The sequence below is a fragment of the Coregonus lavaretus genome, assembly GCF_964263955.1.
Source record: "Coregonus lavaretus genome assembly, chromosome: 3".
Taxonomy (NCBI): domain Eukaryota; kingdom Metazoa; phylum Chordata; class Actinopteri; order Salmoniformes; family Salmonidae; genus Coregonus; species Coregonus lavaretus.
In genome coordinates, this window is record NC_139990.1 from 1,158,776 (window position 1) to 1,178,984 (window position 20,209).

A 20,209-nucleotide genomic window follows, 5' to 3' on the forward strand; every position below is an offset into this window, starting at 1 on the left:
CCCATTGCTTAGTGGTGTTGCAGACTCTGGGGCCTTTCAGAACAGGTGTATATATACTGAGATCATGTGACAGATCATGTGACACACAGGTGGACTTTATTTAACTAATTATGTGACTTCTGAAGGTAAGTGGTTGCACCAGATCTTATTTAGGGGCTACATAGCAAAAGGGGTGAATACATATGCACGCACCACTTTTCCGTTATTTATTCTTTAGAATTTTCTGAAACAAGTTATTTTTTTCATTTCACTTCACCAATTTGGACTATTTTGTGTATGTCCATTGCATGAAATCCAAATAAAAATCCATTTAAATTACAGGTTGTAATGCAACAAAATAGGAAGAACGGCAAGGGGGATGAATACTTTTGCAAGGCACTGTATCCAAGTTGGGTTGGCTGTGGTTGGATAGGTGTGTAGAAGCCTTTAAGCTATTATAAAATCACAACATGTTGTGGTCCTATGCAAAATAATTAGGCAGGATTCAATCCAAGGTGTGTTGTAGAGCGTTGTCAACAAGGCACAGTTTAAAATAAATGTGCCTGTGTTTGTTGAGATCACATTCAGGGTAAGTGCTGCAGATTTCGGCCTATTCGGAAATTACCTTAAAATGTCAAGTGCTCTATAACGTACCTCGGATTGAATCCCGACATTACTATAGTAATAAAAACAAGGCTTAGGGGATTTAGTATATTCTGTATATTGTGAGAATCCATATGTCAAAAACAGCAAGATTCACAAACCTTTAAATATATTTTTGTTTTATTAAATGTATTACATAAACACTGCAATTATTAATTGACTGTATCCATACCACAATTCCATGTACACTGAAGAAAATAAAAACCAACAGCTCATTGCAGGGAACTAAACCTGTCACAAATCAATGATCTGGAATTATACACACTGGTCTGTTCTCACATTGCTGCACACAGTTTAAAACAAGTACATAGTGCCAAATAGTGTCAAATATCAGAACGTTTTTCTACTGTTCTACTTCTGACTGTAAATATTTTTATTGTATTTTTATTTTTAGACTTTTAGATATATTTGTGTATGTTTTTGTACTATAAAAATATATTTTTTATCATAAATGTATACATTATACTGCTCTGAACATTAATGCTGGAATCCGCATAAGGTGAAACAGCACCACTGTTACTGTTGTTGTTTTGTTGATGAAAGAGGAGAGGAACGTCTGGCAAACACAATACATATTCTGCTGTTCTATCGCGTGTGCAATGATGTCTGAGGGGGAAAAAAAACAGTGTTTGTTGTTTTAAGTTACTTCTTTGTTGTTGTCAACCGGACGTGGCAGTAGCACCAAGTACGTATTCCAGCTTGAATGTTCTTCAAAGAAACAAGACCCATAGGGCATCTACTTCACTAGCATACTAGCTAGATAGTTAGCTGTGGCCCACCATTATGGCACACAGTGCCAATAAAATACCCCTTATGGAACAGCGGGGACTGTGAAGCAACACAAACACAGGCACATGCATACACACACACGACAGCATACGCACTATACACACACGTACACATGGATTTTTGTATTGTAGATATGTGGTAGTGGTGGAGTAGGGGCCTGAGGGTGCACAGTGTGTTGTGAAATCTGTGAATGTTTTGTAATGTTTTAAAAATTGTATGAACTGCCATAATTTTGCTGGACCCCGGGAAGAGTAGCTGCTAATGGGGATCCATAATAAATACAAAATACAAATAAAACTCTTTATGCCATAACTCATCTTGATACATAGACCTTAGAACACTACATCATACATATGTACATGCATACTGTAAGAATATTGCTCCTCAAATACATTACATTTACCCATCGAATACATTCAATGGTCTAGAAATAATTATTTCCCCCCCAAAAGATGCAATTTGCATCAACAATCCATTGCCTCAGGTTTCACGCTATCGGAAGCAATATAAGCAACCCAGGTCCTGAAACACGTGGCAAGAACACCTTTGGCACAGCACATACAGTAGGAAGATCAATGTTTCCCCAAAGTGGAAAACACTACTTAACCTTGGACACAACACAGATCTTTACAGTAGCTTGCAGTTTTTCACAAGAGATTCTTTCAATTGAAAGAAACTACAATTCCCAGTCCCCCACCAGACCAGAGCAACGAGCCAATCACAGGCCCTGAGACTGCAGGGTGAGGATCTCAGCAGCCAATCTCTGTGGGTCCATGAGCTGGGGGAACATGTCCATGGCCTTGTCCACCAGACGGCGGTGAAAGATGGCCAGCAGCTTCTTCCTGACCTCCTCCCTCTCCCTGCCCTCCCCGTGGGGGTGGGGCTGTGTCTGGGGGAAGGGCCAGTGTCTCTGCTTCGCCTCCTGAGCAGCGCTAAGGAGAGTCTGAGGATAAGTCCCGAATGGATCGGACCAGTAGGTCTGCTGTGGAGGATGGGCACTGCCCTGCTGTTGGAAGTCATTGGGGTGGCTGTAGTGATGCTTACCAACTGGATACATTGGTGCCCCATAGTTGAGGTAATAGGGTGGGTAGTAGGTTATCATGCCTGGGTTGTGGGTGCTGGCTGGGCCCCTGCTGTGATGTTGTTGGTATCCTGCGCTGGGGCCCAGTAAAGGCTGAGGAGGATGAGAGACGCAGCTACAAGGCGGGTTGCTAGGCAGGGAATAGAGTTGTTGTCTCATACTGGGGGTGGACTGGCAGTTCCTGTACCCAGCCGTCCCATAGCGGTCACAGTGGTCCCTGGAGGGGTCAGACGCTTGGCTCTCGAAGGAGCCAAGACCAGAATCTAGTCGCTCCTGAGAGCCACTGGGCAGGGCCGAGTCCAGGTCGGTCGGGGAGTGAGAGCCACTGGGCATTGCCGAGTCCAGGTCGGTCATGAAGTGTCGGTTGGACTTGTCCTTCTTGGCTGGGGACCTCCGGCTGGAACGATGGCTTCCCTTGAGCAGAAGCACATTCTCACTGATGTGGCCTTTCTTCAGGGAGCCATTCCACTGTTCTAGGGTCAGTTTCTGAGCCGTATTCTCGTCCAGGGAAAGGCCATTGGCAGGTCCAGCACCTGTGTTGGGGTGTTTATGTTGTGATAAAGACAGCTTGGCCTTCTCCCGCAGCTCGTCAGCCAGAGAGCGATTAGATTGGTTGGCTCGTTCCGGGTGGTAGAATTTACACTTCATCCCGTAAGTGCATTTCCTTCCTGGATTCATGAAATGTAAACAAGAGTTCATTAGTACCGTTGAGTTTCAGCACATCCAGTACAGTCCATTTATTACATCCATTACGGTATTGGTGTCCGTTTGTCAATCATTCTTTTCAAATGTTCCCCCCACCCATATGTAAGGTCAACCACAGGATGACCCTAGTAGAGATATGACCTCACCATAAGGACATGGCTGTTTCCGTGGTAACCGAGGAACCTTCCGTAGAAAGTTCTCCAGGGTGGGACCATGGCGACCCAGAGGGTCATCAGGGGGCATGAACCTGAGAGAGGGGGGTGTAGAGTTTAGATTCATACTACACTGTGGCTAATGAACAATAATGCATCATCTTTTTCATACCTCAGTAGTACAGTTATACAGATTTATAAGTATAAAATATTTACAAGTTATACGATCAAGCAATGGCTTATTCATGACAGTTGTGGACTACAGGAGAAAAAAAAGAGGACTGAGCACGCCCCCATTCTCATCGACGGGGCTGTACTAGAACAGGTTGAGAGCTTCAAGTTCCTTGGTGTCCACATCACCAACAAACTATCATGGTCCAAACACACCAAGACAGTCGTGAAGAGGGCACGACAAAGCCTATTCCCCCTCAGGAGACTGAAAAGATTTGGCATGGGTCCCCAGATCCTCAAAAGGTTCGACAGCTGCACCATCGAGATCATCCTGACTGGTTGCATCACCGCCTGGTATGGCAACTGCTCGGCCTCCGACCACAAGGCACTACAGAGGGTAGTGCGTACGGCCCAGTACATCACTGGGGCCAAGCTTCAGTGATGAGGCGGTGTCAGAGGAAGGCCCTAAAAATGGTCAAAGACTCCAGCCACCCTAGTCATAGACTGTTCTCTCTGCTACCGCACGGCAAGCGATACCGGAGCGCCAAGTCTAGGTCCAAAAGGCTTCTTAACAGCTTCTACCCACAAGCCATAAGACTCCTGAACAGCTAATCATGGCTACCCAGACTATTTGCATTGTCAACTGTGTATTTTTCAGTGTTAATAGTAAGCTACAACAAGACTTACTTGTCATTGACGAAGGAGTACATGAGTAGCCTCTCCTCAATGAAGCGCTTCCACTCCTGCCTCTCGCCCTGAAGGTCACGGTAGGTGTCGTTGGACACGATGATGCCGTCGGACTCATGCGCCAGCTTGACGATGAAGCGATCATCATAGCAGACCACCCGTTTGCCCGCTACCCGCCGCGAAGGGGTGAACACCACGATCTTCTTCCTCTCCAGCTCACGCAAAATGTGTTGTTCTTTAGAAACAGAGAAAAATACTAACATTAGATAACTATTGAATTAGTTAATCATCAATTAAGTATTACTTAAGAGAGAGAAATTGTATAATTTATGCTGCTGCTCTTTGCTTTTCACAGGAGTGGAGCGTGTAGCTTGTTGTTGTTGTTGGCCAATCATGTCATCAAAGCGCCAAAAAGCTACAGTCATAGAGCCTCCATGTGGGGCAAAAGTTAGGAGATATCAGATCAATGGAAGATGGAATTAAAATGACAGAATTAAAAGTTAAAGGAGAAGGACAGGCTACAACGACCAAGAGCCAACAGGTAGGCTGCTACTTAATATTCTGAATGGAGTTGTTGTTGTTGTTTGTACCTGTGTAGGATGAGAAAGTACATGCAGCCTCAATTAGCCTAGCTAGCTAGCTAACTAGCTTCTCCCAGTTTGATGCAGTCAAGACAGGTACTACTTAATCATATTGGATGATATATGATGAGAAAGTACATGCAGCCTCAATTAGCCTAGCTAGCTAGCTTAACTAGCTTCTCCCGGTTTTATGAAGTAAAGACATGTACTACTTAATCATATTGGATGATATATGATGAGAAAGTACATGCAGCCTCAATTAGCCTAGCTAGCTAGCTTAACTAGCTTCTCCCGGTTTTATGAAGTAAAGACAGGTACTACTTAATCATATTGGATGATATATGATGAGAAAGTACATGCAGCCTCAATTAGCCTAGCTAGCTAGCTTAACTAGCTTCTCCCGGTTTGATGCAGTCAAGACATGTACTACTTAATCATATTGGATGATATATGATGAGAAAGTACATGCAGCCTCAATTAGCCTAGCTAGCTAGCTTAACTAGCTTCTCCCGGTTTTATGAAGTAAAGACAGGTACTACTTAATCATATTGGATGATATATGATGAGAAAGTACATGCAGCCTCAATTAGCCTAGCTAGCTAGCTTAACTAGCTTCTCCCGGTTTTATGAAGTAAAGACAGGTACTACTTAATCATATTGGATGATATATGATGAGAAAGTACATGCAGCCTCAATTAGCCTAGCTAGCTAGCTTAACTAGCTTCTCCCGGTTTGATGCAGTCAAGACAGGTACCAGTTAATCATATTGGATGATAAATAACCTAGCTATGGCAGCTATTAGTCTACTATAGCGCGAGTCGGCTTGGTTGGTTGCTGTTTCTCGTCTCTCCCACCCTCCTCCCTGTTCCCGTGTCACTCGCTCACACTCACAGGAGCCTACTCCTCTCCCTACACACACAACACTGCTACAGGGACTCTACCTCCTCTCCCTACACACACAGCACCACTAGAGGCTCTCTCTTTCTCCTCTCCCTCGCGCTTTATCAGCTCCGGGTAATAAAGTAGCTTAAAAAATGACTTTTCTGCTGCTTCCATCACTCGAATCGGGTCTGGATCCGACCAGGTCTATACGGAACGGGTCTAGTTGTCGCCGGGCCCGTTCGGAACGGGTCTCTATATTTTAAAAAAATTATTTGTGCATATCGGGTCCAGATAGGAAAGCCCCAGGCCCAACTTTTTGGACCAGTAAAGGCCTCTAATTCACAGTAACTAGGTCAGCCAAGCTCATCTTGAGAAGGTGGTTTTTACATGCTACTGAAGGAAGTGATAAAGCACCATGATAAAAGTCCCTAGTTTAATCAGCTGAACATGAGAGACGTAGTTAGGAGATAAAGATCAGCAAGGGTTGCCATTTGGAAACAAAAAATATCAGTGTTGGGTTTTCCCCCATGCTCTCACTTCCCACAGTCACCTTTGACCCCTGATCTGATCTCAAGTTCAGCCACTGACAAAAGCCAAACAAGGCCAAACGCCAAACTGTTTTTTGCTCACACATGAAAAACAATTTGACCTTTGCTGATCAAAGACACACGCTCTCTACTCGAACATTGTGCTTGTATGCATATTTCCTGAAGTCAACATATCACATAGCGTATTACATATTAGAAACTAGGTGGTTCGAGCCCTGAATGCTGATTGGCTGAAAGCTATGGTATATCAGCCCATATACCACAGGTATGACAAAACATTTATTTTTACTGCTCTAATTACATTGGTAACCAGTTTATAATAGCAATAAGGCACCTCATGGGTTTGTGGTATATGGCCAATATACAACTCTGTGTTGCGTTGTGCCTAGGACCAGCCCTTGGTCGTGGTATATTGGCCATATACCACACCCCCTCGGGCCTTATTGCTTAAATATACTCTATGTGCCATCTCTGATTAAAATAACATATGTTCTATTGAGTGTCTAAAACAAATGTCCGCCCAACTTTATCCCACTGGGCAAAAACAGGTTGAATCAACATTGTTTCCACGTCAATTCAACAAAATAATTCATGTGATGATGTTGAATCAACATGGAAAAACTGATTGGATTTGCAAAAAGTCGTCGTGTTTTTTTTTTTTACCCAACTTTTAACCAAATCCAATGACATGGTGAAATGTTTTGTTGATTTCACGATGAATTCACGTTAGTTGACAACTTAACCAAATCAAAACAAACGTTGAAATGACGTCTGTGCCCAGTGGGATGGCTTGAGGAAGAAACTGAATTCAATACAATGAGGGCTATTGTGTGATACAGAGAAGGAAGTAGACATCGGGCCCTGGGCCGGGCGGTGCATTCCCAACATCTTCACCTGTGATGGGGACATCTGGTCTAGGCTGCTCCTTCCTCCATGAGGGAACAAACACGGTGATATCAGTATGACCTCTGTCCAGGAAGAAGTTTACCGCCAGCTGGATTCCCAGGCAGGAAAACACTTCCTTGTTCCCGTGGCTACAACAGAAAGACAATAGAAATAAATACTGTTTTAGCAAGCAAGCCAATCCCATTCACAATGACTTACCTGTGTGGTAAGGGTAAGGAAGTATTCCTCCTACACTGACTCTGTGCCTGCGTCCCAAGTGTCACCTTATGGACCCTGGTCAAAAGTAGTGCACTTTATAGGGTGCTATTTGGGACGCAAGCTGTACTACCTCAAGAGCTATATCAATAGACAGATTTGGAGAGGGAGGGCCCGCGATGACTTCAACAGTTATTTTTCAGGTGAAAACACTTAGCTACATGTATACACAATATCACAGCATTTGCAATGCAAATGTTTGAACTATTACTGGAATCTAGACCAGGGATCATCAACTAGATTCAGCTGCGGCCAAGTTTTTTCTTCCGAGTGGATGGTCAGGGGGCCGGAACATAATTACAAATAATTTGTGGACTGCAAATTGACCGCAAGAAGCCCAAACAGATATAATATTTGACTAAAACATAATAATTTCAAACCTTGCTTACGTTTGTATACGATCACATACATCTCTCTATTATGCGTGGGAATACTTTGGAACAGATTTCCTAAATTAAAATCACTTCCAGCTGATTTACTGGTGTTTTTACAATCTTTTATGTCCAACAATACCATTTTTTTATATTTTTTATTTTTGCTCAGAAAACATGGAGGGCCAAATAAAAATCACCAACCTGCAAGCCGCCAGTTGGGGAAGCCTGATCTAGATAGTATTATCCTGAACCACGTCTAGGGGTCAAATGGATTTGACTGGTAATGTTGTGTCATTTATATGCTCTCTCATAACTGTATGTGCTAAAATGTATGTTAAAGATTGACCGTTGCACTGGTAAATGTATACATTCATTATCCACATTAATATTCCCATATATGCTTATGTCCTTTGATCTGATTGCATTTAACTTATGTATCTTTTGATCGAACTTTTTAGATGCCATCTTATTCACCATGACTATTAGCAAACCATGATTCAGCAGTTCAAATGCGCTCATGGGTGAGATGAAGGTACTGTAGAGAAGTACCCTAGGGAGATTCCTGCATCTTGAACCCTCTGACTTCGGATCTAAGGTGCATCCCAAATGGCACCCTATACCCTGCCTAGTGCACTAAGTAGTGCAGTATATAGGGAATAGGGTGCCATTTGGGATGCAGGCTAAGAAGGGCTATTACCAGAGCTTAAAGGAGGAGGAGTGGGGGGGGGGGGGGGGCATAGGGCAGGGCATACAATGCAGTCAGGCCTGTTCCTGTTGCACTGATTTGCATGCTCAGATTTGCATGTCAGAGCAATGAGGGAGAGACGTGCCTGTACGAGTGTTGTCTCAAAGTGGGCAGAAGGCCAAAGGAGACAGATGAGCAGCGGAAGGGGGGAGTGAGGGGGGGTGTAGGAGAAAAGGTTGAGGCTTCCCCCAGGCTGACAGTGACACCTGACTGAGTGGCTGTTGGAGTGTTGAGTGCTGAAACCATAGACATAAAAGCAGGGCTGAAACAGTGTTACCATCCCCGACTTCTAGCTAGATCCTAATTATGAGGGGTTAGGGTAGGAGTTTAGCTAGATCCTAATTATGAGGGGTTAGGGTAGGAGTTTAGCTAGATCCTAATTATGAGGGGTTAGGGTAGGAGTTTAGCTAGATCCTAATTATGAGGGGTTAGGGTAGGAGTTTAGCTAGATCCTAATTATGAGGGGTTAGGGTAGGAGTTTAGCTAGATCCTAATTATGAGGGGTTAGGGTAGGAGTTTAGCTAGATCCTAATTATGAGGGGTTAGGGTAGGAGTTTAGCTAGAGAAGTAATTATGAGGGGTTAGGGTAGGAGTTTAGCTAGATCCTAATTATGAGAGGTTAGGGTAGGAGTTTAGCTAGATCCTAATTATGAGGGGTTAGGGTAGGAGTTTAGCTAGATCCTAATTATGAGGGGTTAGGGTAGGAGTTTAGCTAGATCCTAATTATGAGGGGTTGGGGTAGGAGTTTAGCTAGATCCTAATTATGAGGGGTTAGGGTAGGAGTTTAGCTAGATCCTAATTATGAGGGGTTAGGGTAGGAGTTTAGCTAGATCCTAATTATGAGGGGTTAGGGTAGGAGTTTAGCTAGATCCTAATTATGAGGGGTTGGGGTAGGAGTTTAGCTAGAGAAGTAATTATGAGAGGTTAGGGTAGGAGTTTAGCTAGATCCTAATTATGAGGGGTTAGGGCAGGAGTTTAGCTAGAGAAGTAATTATGAGAGGTTAGGGTAGGAGTTTAGCTAGATCCTAATTATGAGGGGTTAGGGTAGGAGTTTAGCTAGATCCTAATTATGAGGGGTTAGGGTAGGAGTTTAGCTAGAGAAGTAATTATGAGGGGTTAGGGTAGGAGTTTAGCTAGATCCTAATTATGAGGGGTTAGGGCAGGAGTTTAGCTAGATCCTAATTATGAGGGGTTAGGGTAGGAGTTTAGCTAGATCCTAATTATGAGGGGTTAGGGTAGGAGTTTAGCTAGATCCTAATTATGAGGGGTTAGGGTAGGAGTTTAGCTAGATCCTAATTATGAGGGGTTACGGTAGGAGTTTAGCTAGATCCTAATTATGAGGGGTTAGGGTAGGAGTTTAGCTAGATCCTAATTATGAGAGGTTAGGGTAGGAGTTTAGCTAGATCCTAATTATGAGGGGTTAGGGTAGGAGTTTAGCTAGATCCTAATTATGAGAGGTTAGGGTAGGAGTTTAGCTAGATCCTAATTATGAGGGGTTACGGTAGGAGTTTAGCTAGATCCTAATTATGAGGGGTTAGGGTAGGAGTTTAGCTAGATCCTAATTATGAGGGGTTAGGGTAGGAGTTTAGCTAGATCCTAATTATGAGGGGTTAGGGTAGGAGTTTAGCTAGATGGACACACATATATTTTTGATAAAAAATATTTCTCAAGCAAGAATTTTGCTAAGAATGTCTGGGAGTGGTGAGTTGGGAAGGTAAAATTTAAAACGAGTTGTTGTTGGCAGAGAGGTTGGGAACGCTCTTTGTGTCACACCCTGGCTCTGGGACTCTATATGTTGAGCCAGGGTGTGTTCATTCTTTGTGTTTATTTCTATGTTGGTATTCTGGTGTGTTTATTTCTATGTTGGCTAGAGTGACTCCCAATCAGAGGCAACGAGTGTCAGCTGTCATTGGTTGTCTCTGATTGGGAGCCATATTTATACTGTCTATTTTCCCTTTGTGTTTGTGGGTTCTTGTTCCGTGTTTCGGTCATTGTTACCGTGGACTTCACGAGTCGTTTCTTGTTTTTGTATCGTGTTTACACTTTAACTAATTAAAGTATGTTCGTTCATCACGCTGCGCCTTGGTCTGTTCAATATGACGATCGTGACACTTTGTTATTGGTCTGTTAACTAATTTACCGCATGGTGATGTCGCCACGGCAAGCAGAAACTACCACCCATGCAAACAGGCTGATTCGAAGGTCCTGTGTAGATTGTTGAGCAGTCATAAATACCTGGCGTCTGCCCGGTACTCTACCCTGCACCTTAGAGACTGCTTCCCTATGTACATAGAGTCATTGAACACTGGTCACTTTAATAATGTTTACATAATGTTTATTGTTCTGAAACTGTTTCTGTAGATAGAAACAGATAAGATTAGCATTCCTGTAACATTATTTTGTTGAAAATTTATTTGCTCTCTGAGAAATGAAGCTAATTGATGACTCATACTATATTCTGGACATAGTTCATCCATATAACTACTGCTGTAGATATATATATTGTCCACACTGTCTATACACAACATGTTTTTTTCTTCTTATTTACTATTATATATTGATTTTTATCTTGACTTTTTTACTCAGCCATGTGCACTGCTGGGAACACCGGAATCTTTTTTTAAACTGGAATTATCACTGAATTATTGTAATGTTTGTTTATGTGTCAGTTAATCCCATAAGGGACGGGTTGCCAACTGGCGATTTGCCCCGAAAATAAAACGTAATTCATTCAGTATTGTACTGTTAGACATTTACTGCACTGCTGGAGCTAAAAACACAAGCATTTCGCTGCACCTGCTTTAACATCTGCTAATCTGTGTACGCGACAAATAAACGTTGATTTGATTTTGTATTTTCAACCAGCAACTATCAGGAAATAACACTGATCCATTTTTTTTCACACTTTTACAGTGTTAGTTTCATCAGCTGTTGTACAATATGATACAAAACACAGGAAAAACTCAACTTTGACTGTACTGGGCCTTTAAGAGCAAATTATGTCTGCATTATGTCCACCTCTCCATTTTCTGAGTTGAGATCTGAGAGCACAACTTGTTTGTTTGTTTACAACTGAAAAGAGTACTTTCATGCTGACTCAAAGCCTTATTAGTAGTGGAGGCGGGGATACAAGGAGAAGACCCGACGAACGGCCAATAATGTGTCATAACGTACAGATGCCACGGATCCTCGATACCTTCCCATCTGCAAACCAATCAACCACTGGACCCAGACAGAACGCAGCTGAATGATACGCTCTGCTAAAACTATCAACAAAAAACACTCTGGGGTAGTTTCCCGGACACACATTAAGCCTAGTTCTCAAATAAAAAGCACTTCCTGTGAAGAATCTCCATTGAGTATGCTTTTCAATCTAGGACTAGGCTTAATCTGTGTCTGGGAAACCAGCCCTCAAACTCACAGCATGTAAACCTACTAAGACCCATGGCAGCATCCAGTGAAACTCTGTGCTCACCTCATAGCCACGTTGCTCCCATCGATCACTATGGGTCTCAGGGCATCTCCCTCCTCACTGGTTGCATCCTCCCGGCTGGGTGGAGGGGTGAGGGGCAGGTTACTGAGGGTCTCCCCTCGGGTCACCAGGATAGACATGGTAGATGGGGCGCCCTCCTTCTCCCACTCCTTCTCCATCCCTTCTGGGCTGACTCCAGTCCGCACCAGCTCCCCCAGAACCCTGTTAGTGTCTGTGTTCAGGCCAAACTTCTGCAGCACGGTCCGGACCTGCGCTGGGGAGTAGCCCAGTTTACGGTAGAAGTCCAGCTGAGCCTCTCCAGGGTCTGTGGGGGTCTTGCGGCTCTCCTCCGGGGCAGAGCAGTGGGTGCCACTGGGGTGCATTCTCTCACAGATGGGGTGGGGTGGATGAGGATTGTGGAGGGCAGTCAGAGTGTCGAGCCATCCAGCTGTGTCGTGGGTCTCTGTGGGGCTCAGACGGGCTGTGTAGGAGAACTCTCTCCATGGGAAGACATCTTTGAGTGGGCGCAGCTTTGGGATAGCACTGCCTTCTACTTTCATCTCTCTCTCTCTCTCTCCTTCAGGCAGGTCTCATATATCACACCTGTTTTAAAAAACATGTCATCATTTTTGTGGGTGTGTGAAAGGGCTATTTAAAAGTTTGAGGTTTCCCCGAAAGCCTGTCATAATACTTAGAAAAGGGCTGAAAATAAACATGCACCAGTTCTACATACACCAGTAGGCTACAATTCATCTTGTAATGTAAGTTATCAACACTACAATCATTTTCTTGCTGTCTGAAAACAGATCACATCTTACTTTAGTAGCACTGACTTGGCTGATAATTACTTTATTGAGGGAAAATGTACTTGTTATGACTGTGATATGTGGTTGTCTCACCTAACTGTAAGTAGCTCTAGAAAAGAGCGTCTGCTAAATTACTAAAATGTAAATGTAATGTTAGTACTGACATTGATGTCTGTATTAGTTCTTACCACAAATACCATTAATTATCAGTTCATTTTAAAGATATTTCCACAGCAGTCAGAAAATATTCAGAACCCCGTGACTTTTTCCACATTTTGTTACGTTACAGCTTTATTCTAAAATGGATTAAATAAAAACAAATCCTCATCAATCTACACACAATAACCCATAATGACAAAGCGAAAAAAGGTTTTTAGAAATGTTTGCACATTTATTACAAATTAAAAACAGAAATACCTTATTTACATAAGTATTCAGACCCATTGCTATGAGATTCGAAATTGAGCTCAGGTGCATCCTGTTTCCATTGATCATCCTTAAGATGTTTCTACAACTTGATTGGAGTCCACCTGTGGTAAATTCAATTGATTGGACATGATTTGGAAAGGCACACAACTGTCTATACAAGGTCCACAGTTGACAGTGCATGTCAGAGCAAAAACCAAGCCATGAGGTCGAAGGAATTGTCCGTAGAGCTCCGAGACAGGAGGAAGGGTACCAAAAAAGGTCTGCCGCATTGAAGGTCCCCAAGAACACAGTGGCCTCCATCATTCTTAAATGGAAAAAGTTTGGAACCACCAAGACTCTTCCTAGAGCTGGCCGCCCGGCCAAACTGAGCACTCGGGGGAGAAGGGCCTTGGTCAGGGAGGTGACCAAGAACCTGATGGTCACTCTGAAAGAGCTCCAGAATTCCTCTGTGGAGATGGGAGAACCTTCCAGAAGGACAACCATCTCTGCAGCACTCCACCAATCAGGCCTTTATGGTAGAGTGGCCAGACGGATCCACTCCTCAGTAAAAGGCATATGACAGACCGCTTGGAGTTTGCCAAAAGGCTGATGAAACAAAGATTGAACTCTTTGGCCTCAATGCCAAGCATCAAGTCTGGAAGAAATCTGGCACCATCCCTACAGTGAAGCATGGCGGTGGCAGCATCATGCTGTGGGGATGTTTTTCAGCAGCAGGGACTGGGAGACTAGTCAGGATCGAGGGAAAGATGAACGGAGCAAAGTACCAAGAGATCCTTGATGAAAACCTGCTCCAGAGCGCTCAGGACCTCAGACTGGGGTGAAGGTTCACCTTCCAACAGGACAATGACCCTAAGCACACAGCCAAGACAATGCAGGAGTGGCTTCGGGACAAGTCTCTGAATGTCCTTGAGGGGCCCAGCCAGAGCCCCGACTGGAGAGACCTGAAAATAGCTGTGCAGCGACGCTCCCCATCCAACCTAACAGAGCTTAAGAGGATCTGCAGAGAAGAATGGGAGAAACTCTCCAAATACAGGTGTGCCAAGCTTGTAGCGTCATACCCAAGAAGATTTGAGGCTGTAATCGCTGCCAAAGGTGCTTCAACAAAGTATTGAGTAAAGGGTCTGAATACTTATGTAAATGTGATATTTCTGTTTTTTATTTGTAATACATTTGCTAAAATTGATAAAAACCTGTTTTTGCTTTGTCATTATGGGGTATTGTGTGTAGATTGATGAGGGGAAAAAAAACAATTTAATCCATTTTAGAATAAGGCTGTAACGTAACATAATGTGAAAAACGTCAAGGGGTCTGAATACTTTCCGAATACACTGTATGTGTTCAAAATGATAATAATGCCCTTTTTGTGTAAGAGCCGTTTGAAAGAAAATCCTGGAATTTCAGCCTGTTCAGGTGGGATGGGAACTTTTGGCCCACATCATGACGTCACAATGTGATCTGATTATAATAGACCAATGACTCTTTATATGGGTAAGGGGGTGGGCTCAAGACCATCCTATCAGCCAATCAGGGCTATGTATGTAGATATCTTCAAATTTGTTTCGTAAAGCCCACACGTTCAGACTGAGCATTTCAAGAGCTAAAGAAGGCTCAGGGAAATAAATGATAAAAATTGTTGGTGTTATTTTTATGAAATAAATACACACAGTGATTTATTAGACATACGGTGATATAATATAACAATTACAAAGACTGCATGATGGCTTTAAGGTTGTCACAAAATACTAATTATCAGTGGTCATCCCGGCCGGTTCCAGGAATAAGCGACATATTTTGTTGTGTTACAAGGTAGGATTAAAATGGATTTGTCCTTTTTTTTTTGTCAACGATCTACACAAAATACTCAGTGATGTCAAAGTTGAAGTAAAAAAATATATGAAAAATAAAACACTAATATACATTTTTACTCCTGAACTTGTTTAGGCTTGCCATAACAAAGGGTTTGAATAATTATTGACTCAAGAGATTTCAGCTTTACATTTTTAATTAATTTCTAAAAATGTCTAAAAACATAATTAAACTTTGACAAGATATGTGGGTTTTTGGTAACAACATTTCAAGGCACAAGGAAATATTTCTTAAACATAAAGAAGGCATAAACATTTCTCCAAAATATAAGTGTTGATATTAGTTGGCAGGTGTCTTTACTTCAACATGACTGTGTTCTGATGTGTTTCTAATACCATAACTTTTTCTGGTAGATGTTTTCTAAGACCCCTTTTCCATCTGCTTATTCCTAATATTTTGGATGGAAAATGGTTGAAAAATGTATATATGCCTTAATAAATAAAATAAAATACTCTTAGCTTTCATTTGACATGCTCCTATGAACTTCACATGTTGGTGCTCATGGGTCCTTTCACATGGAAATTACCAATATTAGAATACACCAAGGTGCAATTTCGAAATTTGGTTGTGCATCAGCAGTTTTTAAACTTGTAGTAATCATTTTAGTCATTTTAGAAGACACTCTTATCCAGAGCGGCTTACATTTAGTGAGTGCATACATTTTCATACTGGCCCCCCCGTGAGAAACGAACCCAAAACCCTGGCGTTGCAAGCGCCATGCTCTACCCACTGAGCTACAGGGGACTAATCATGGCCGAACAGCGACCGGGCACGCAGGGTACATGCCCAGGGGCCCTGGCCTCCACAGGGCCCCCATTGATAAGTCAACCTCACGCAGATATCATATTAACATGGCATAAGTCATGGCTAAATGAATTGCAGGAAATTAGCTGTAAAACTGAACAAAAATGTCTCTCCGCCCCATGGCAATATGTGTAGAATTGCAGAAAATTGCAGGGTCACTAGACTGTTTTTTCTACGAGGTGGGGGGGCCCCCCAACCAAATCTTGCTTATGGCCCCCAAAAGCCATTGTTTTAATAATAATATAAGCCATTTAGTAGACGCTTTTATCCAAAGCAACTTACAGTCATGCATTTAACATAAAGGTGGTCCCGGGAATCAAACCTACTATCCTGGCGTTGCAAGCACCATGCTCTACCAACTGAGCACCACTAGTTTAACAGCCCCTAGGCCAGGGTTCCCCAATTACATTCATATATTCAGCCATGGGCCGATTCTTTCTTAAGCGGATGGTCGGGGGGCCGGGACATAGTTATAAATAATTTGTACACTGCAAATTGACATGATTGACTTGATAAGACCGCAAGAATCCCAAACAAATACAGTATTTGACAAAAACATAATCAATTTAAACCTATATTATAATGGGATACGATCACATATGCCTTTCTACATATGCGTGGGAATACTTGGGAACAGATTTCCTAAACTAAAATCACTTTGAGCTGATTTCCTAGTGATTTTATAGTCGTTTTACGTCCAACAATGAAAAATAAAATCACCCATGGTCTGCCTATTCGGGAACCCTGCCCTAGGCTACTCTACGATCAGGATAATGAAATTCCTAAAGTAAAGTTACCCTAATTAAAGTTGTACAGATGTAGGATCTTAATTTGATCACCCTGTTGCAGGAGAACTTTCCTGCAATGTAGGAAATGTAAAACTTGTAGTGTATTTTAGTTTTTAAAAGGCTTCTGAAGTTCGTAATTTCCACGTTGAAATCTCCAACTTTCCTTACGAAAAATGTATCAACCCCATGAAAAAATTGCCATTAATTACAATCCACATAATAATTCACATTTCCAGTTGCTGCAGGATTATTTTCCTGCTGTAGCAAACTGGCTCAAATCAAATGTAACTCTTGATGACAAGTGCTCCTGTCTGTCACGTCTCCCGAGTGGCGCAGTGGTCTAAGGCTGTGCCACTAGAGATCCTAGATCCTGGTTCGAATCCAGGCTCTGTCATAGCCAGCCGCGACCGGGAGACCCATGGGGTGGCGCACAATTGGCCCAGGGTAGGGGAGGGAATGGCCGGCAGGGATGTAGCTCAGTTGGTAGAGCATGGTGTTTGCAACGCCAGGGTTGTGGGTTCGATTCCCACGGGGGGCCAGTATGATAAATAAAAAAAATATGTATGCACTCACTAACTGTAAGTCGCTCTGGATAAGAGCGTCTGCTAAATGACTAAAATTTAAATGTCAGTATCCTTGAATGGGACCTAACAGCCTGGTCTCATAGACTAGACGTAACATAGCAAATGTAAATCAGGGACACTCAAATTAATATGATATGTTAAGTTTGGTATGGTTAATTAAGACAGATGGCTACTTAAGGTAAAAAGGTTGGGGTGGGTGTATAATGCAAACGTCTAGCAACCCAAAGGTTGCGAGTTTGAATCTCATCAAGGACAACTTTGGCGTTTTAGCAACTTTTCAACTACCTAGCATGTTAGCTAACCCTTCCCCTAACCCTAACCTTAAACCTTTAGCCTAACTCCTAAACTTAACCCTAACCTTAACCCTAACCCCTAGCCTAGCTAACGTTAGCCAGCTATCTAGAATTCGTAACATAACATACGTTTTTCAACATCGTAACCTATTGTACTTTTAGAAAATTCGTAACATATTGTAAGTTTTTTGCAAATTCAAACGTATAATAAGAATTGTAATTCATAACAAACCATACGAAATGGGTGATGGACATCCACAAGTTAATACATACAGTAACATACAAAACGTAACGTATCATACTAAATAGAGTGTCTCGGATTTACATACAGAATCATACGAAATGCTCTGCGACCAGGTTGGACTTAAAGAAAACGTGTATATTGTGTAAATTATCTATTATATTCCTTTACTCAAGTTCCTCTACTGTGAATTTACAGCTGACCTCCAGTAGCCTAACTTCGGGCAGAAAATACAAGTACTGTTGTTCGTCTAGTTCTACTGTACTATCTTGTACTTAAGCTACCAATAGGCTACACTCCTGTTCAATGGATAACATTATTTATTGTGTAGTCATGCGTTTCCCTAACAGAGGTGGAAATAACTCATGGTCCATGTGTGAAAAATCCACCTATAATTATTAGAATGCCTGAGCTTGACCAGTATGTTTTTCTGAAAGTGAAACGTCATTTTTCCCCACCTAAAGTTGAGGTCCAAAAGGCAACGGATAGGAATGGCCCGTTGGTTTACTGTATCAATAGCCTAAATGTATATTGTCCACCACTCGAGAATTTAAAGGAAATTAAATAAATTGCCGGTGTTCATTCCCAGACATTTGTCGACGAGATGTTAAATGTAGCCTATGAGTATCAACCCGAGTTATCCTTTTTGATTTGTTCCGCAAGTTAGTCCGTTTCGGAAAACCTAAACATATAGTCTGACTTCCTGAACTGTTGACACCGTAATCAGCCTACATGTTGCCAAATAAGAAACAAAGTGTACCTGTCAATGTTGTTACTTACCAGTATTTTATAGTCCTACAGTTTCGGGATTTCATGTAACGTTGATGTTGGTATCCATGTGAAATGTGTCTCTCTCTGTGAGCAGTTTCACGGTGGACGGTCAGCTGCACCGACTAAATATCGGAGGCGATGACGTCATAGGCTTCAACTCCGCACGAGGAAATAGAGGGTTTTTCCCGTCTTTTCTTTAGGTTACAAAACAGGCCAACGGCAGTTGATCATTCATTCACCAGCCAACTAAACAGTTGTTTCAAAGCCTTTTACAAAAAAGTTTCAAGTGCGCCTAGTGAATCAGGCCTTTCTTTTTATTTTCTGTATAGATTTCTGCCAATGGATTGGATCTTCCTTTCTAAGTGTTGTTGATGACATAAAGGGGAAAAAGGCTGATAGTATCGGTGAGCTTTTCCCTTTACACTGTCATAAGCACTATTATAGCCCACTGTCTATTATCTACTGTCTATAACCCACCGAATGGTCCACAATCCGAAAAGAAAGTATACGTTTGAGATTCCATAGACAAAGCTGGAAAATAACTACTCTACATTTTCCTACACCGTAAAAGGAGGATAAAGGTCAACTCATTGTTGGTATAAGCTTAGACCCAGCCCAGACAGCCAGTTCATGTAAGACAGAGAAGTCACCGGTGTGGTCTGATGACCTGTGTTACAGAACAATACACCCTTTCTCTGCACTTGTATGCCTAAAGCTCTTACCTGACTTCATCATACTGGCATGTGTCTGAGTTGTTTTTTATTTTCCATTCTCAAGAGCGACTCAGAAAGCCCTGCTAAGCAGTACCTGATTGATGCTTAGGCTATTTTCTTATGGATCATCATTTATGCATCACAATGAATCATATATGTCTGTCTGCTGGCAATATGTAATTGTTTTACTTAACCTTGCAATATAAATCTTTTAGAATCAATGCCATATGACATTTAAAAAAACGTATTTCCTGTTTCATCACAGAAAGCGATTATAAACCAAATATCTTTGAATAGATACATTTTGAGAGGGAGGATCTGGTCATCTTGAAGACTACATTAATTTGAAGTAGTATTTTCCAGTAGGACTATTACATTTAACCCTATAGGAGTCACTGACTGTGGGTTTAGTCATGAGTTAGAAGTTGGAATATTCTTTGTGTGGGGAACAAATCATTACATTTACATCATCAAATCATCAGAGAGTGCCAAGTGCAGATGTGTTAATTTACCAGTAACCATCACATTATCAACTGCAAGGTAGTGTAGAAGTTGGCTATTCCCTATTAAACATGCAATTGTCGTGGAAACATCAAACTGTGTATTGGAATGACAGTGTTGTGCTTGTTGCGGCCAGCAGAGGGGGCACTCGCTTTTGCTGGTTGCTTCTCACACTCTCGTTCTAGCAACTCTGGCTCTCGCGCTAGCGTAGTCAGTTCAGTTGATGGAGATGTACATGAAGGAAGACCAGATAAATGTATTGTTTTAATCTTTATTTCAAAGGGGATTGAGGAGAAAATGACATGTCATGTTGAAGAAGAGAGCCAAAAGAGAGGCAACCGTAATTGTAATGTACATAAAGAAGCACCAGATATACTGTATATCACGTGTCAAAGTCATTCCACAGACGGCAGAGTGTCTGCG

General features: G+C 42.2%; 1 protein-coding gene across 1 annotated transcript; it reads right to left on the reverse strand.

Annotated features, from left to right (window-relative positions):
- Positions 1-740: 740 nt before the first annotated feature.
- Positions 741-18,662, reverse strand: LOC311111691 (endoribonuclease ZC3H12A-like). The gene is made up of 6 exons (XM_084154484.1): positions 18,582-18,662; positions 11,994-12,593; positions 7,133-7,272; positions 4,228-4,462; positions 3,364-3,464; positions 741-3,180 (listed from the first exon to the last, which is right to left on the reverse strand). The coding sequence occupies exons 2-6, from the start codon at positions 12,548-12,550 to the stop codon at positions 2,150-2,152; spliced, it is 2,064 nt and encodes a 687-aa protein (XP_084010610.1). The 5' UTR covers positions 12,551-12,593; positions 18,582-18,662; the 3' UTR covers positions 741-2,149.
- Between the last annotated feature and the right edge of the window lie 1,547 nt (positions 18,663-20,209).

Excerpts from the sequence above, each read along its gene's own strand:
- LOC311111691 (XM_084154484.1), bottom strand. The coding sequence starts at position 12,550 with ATGAAAGTAGAAGGCAGTGCTATCCCAAAGCTGCGCCCACTCAAAGAT. Across the intron at positions 4,463-7,132 it reads ACCAGATGTCCCCATCACAG|AACAACACATTTTGCGTGAG; the intron begins GTGAAGATGTTG and ends CTGTTTCTAAAG. Across the intron at positions 3,181-3,363 it reads GAAACAGCCATGTCCTTATG|GAAGGAAATGCACTTACGGG; the intron begins GTGAGGTCATAT and ends TCATGAATCCAG.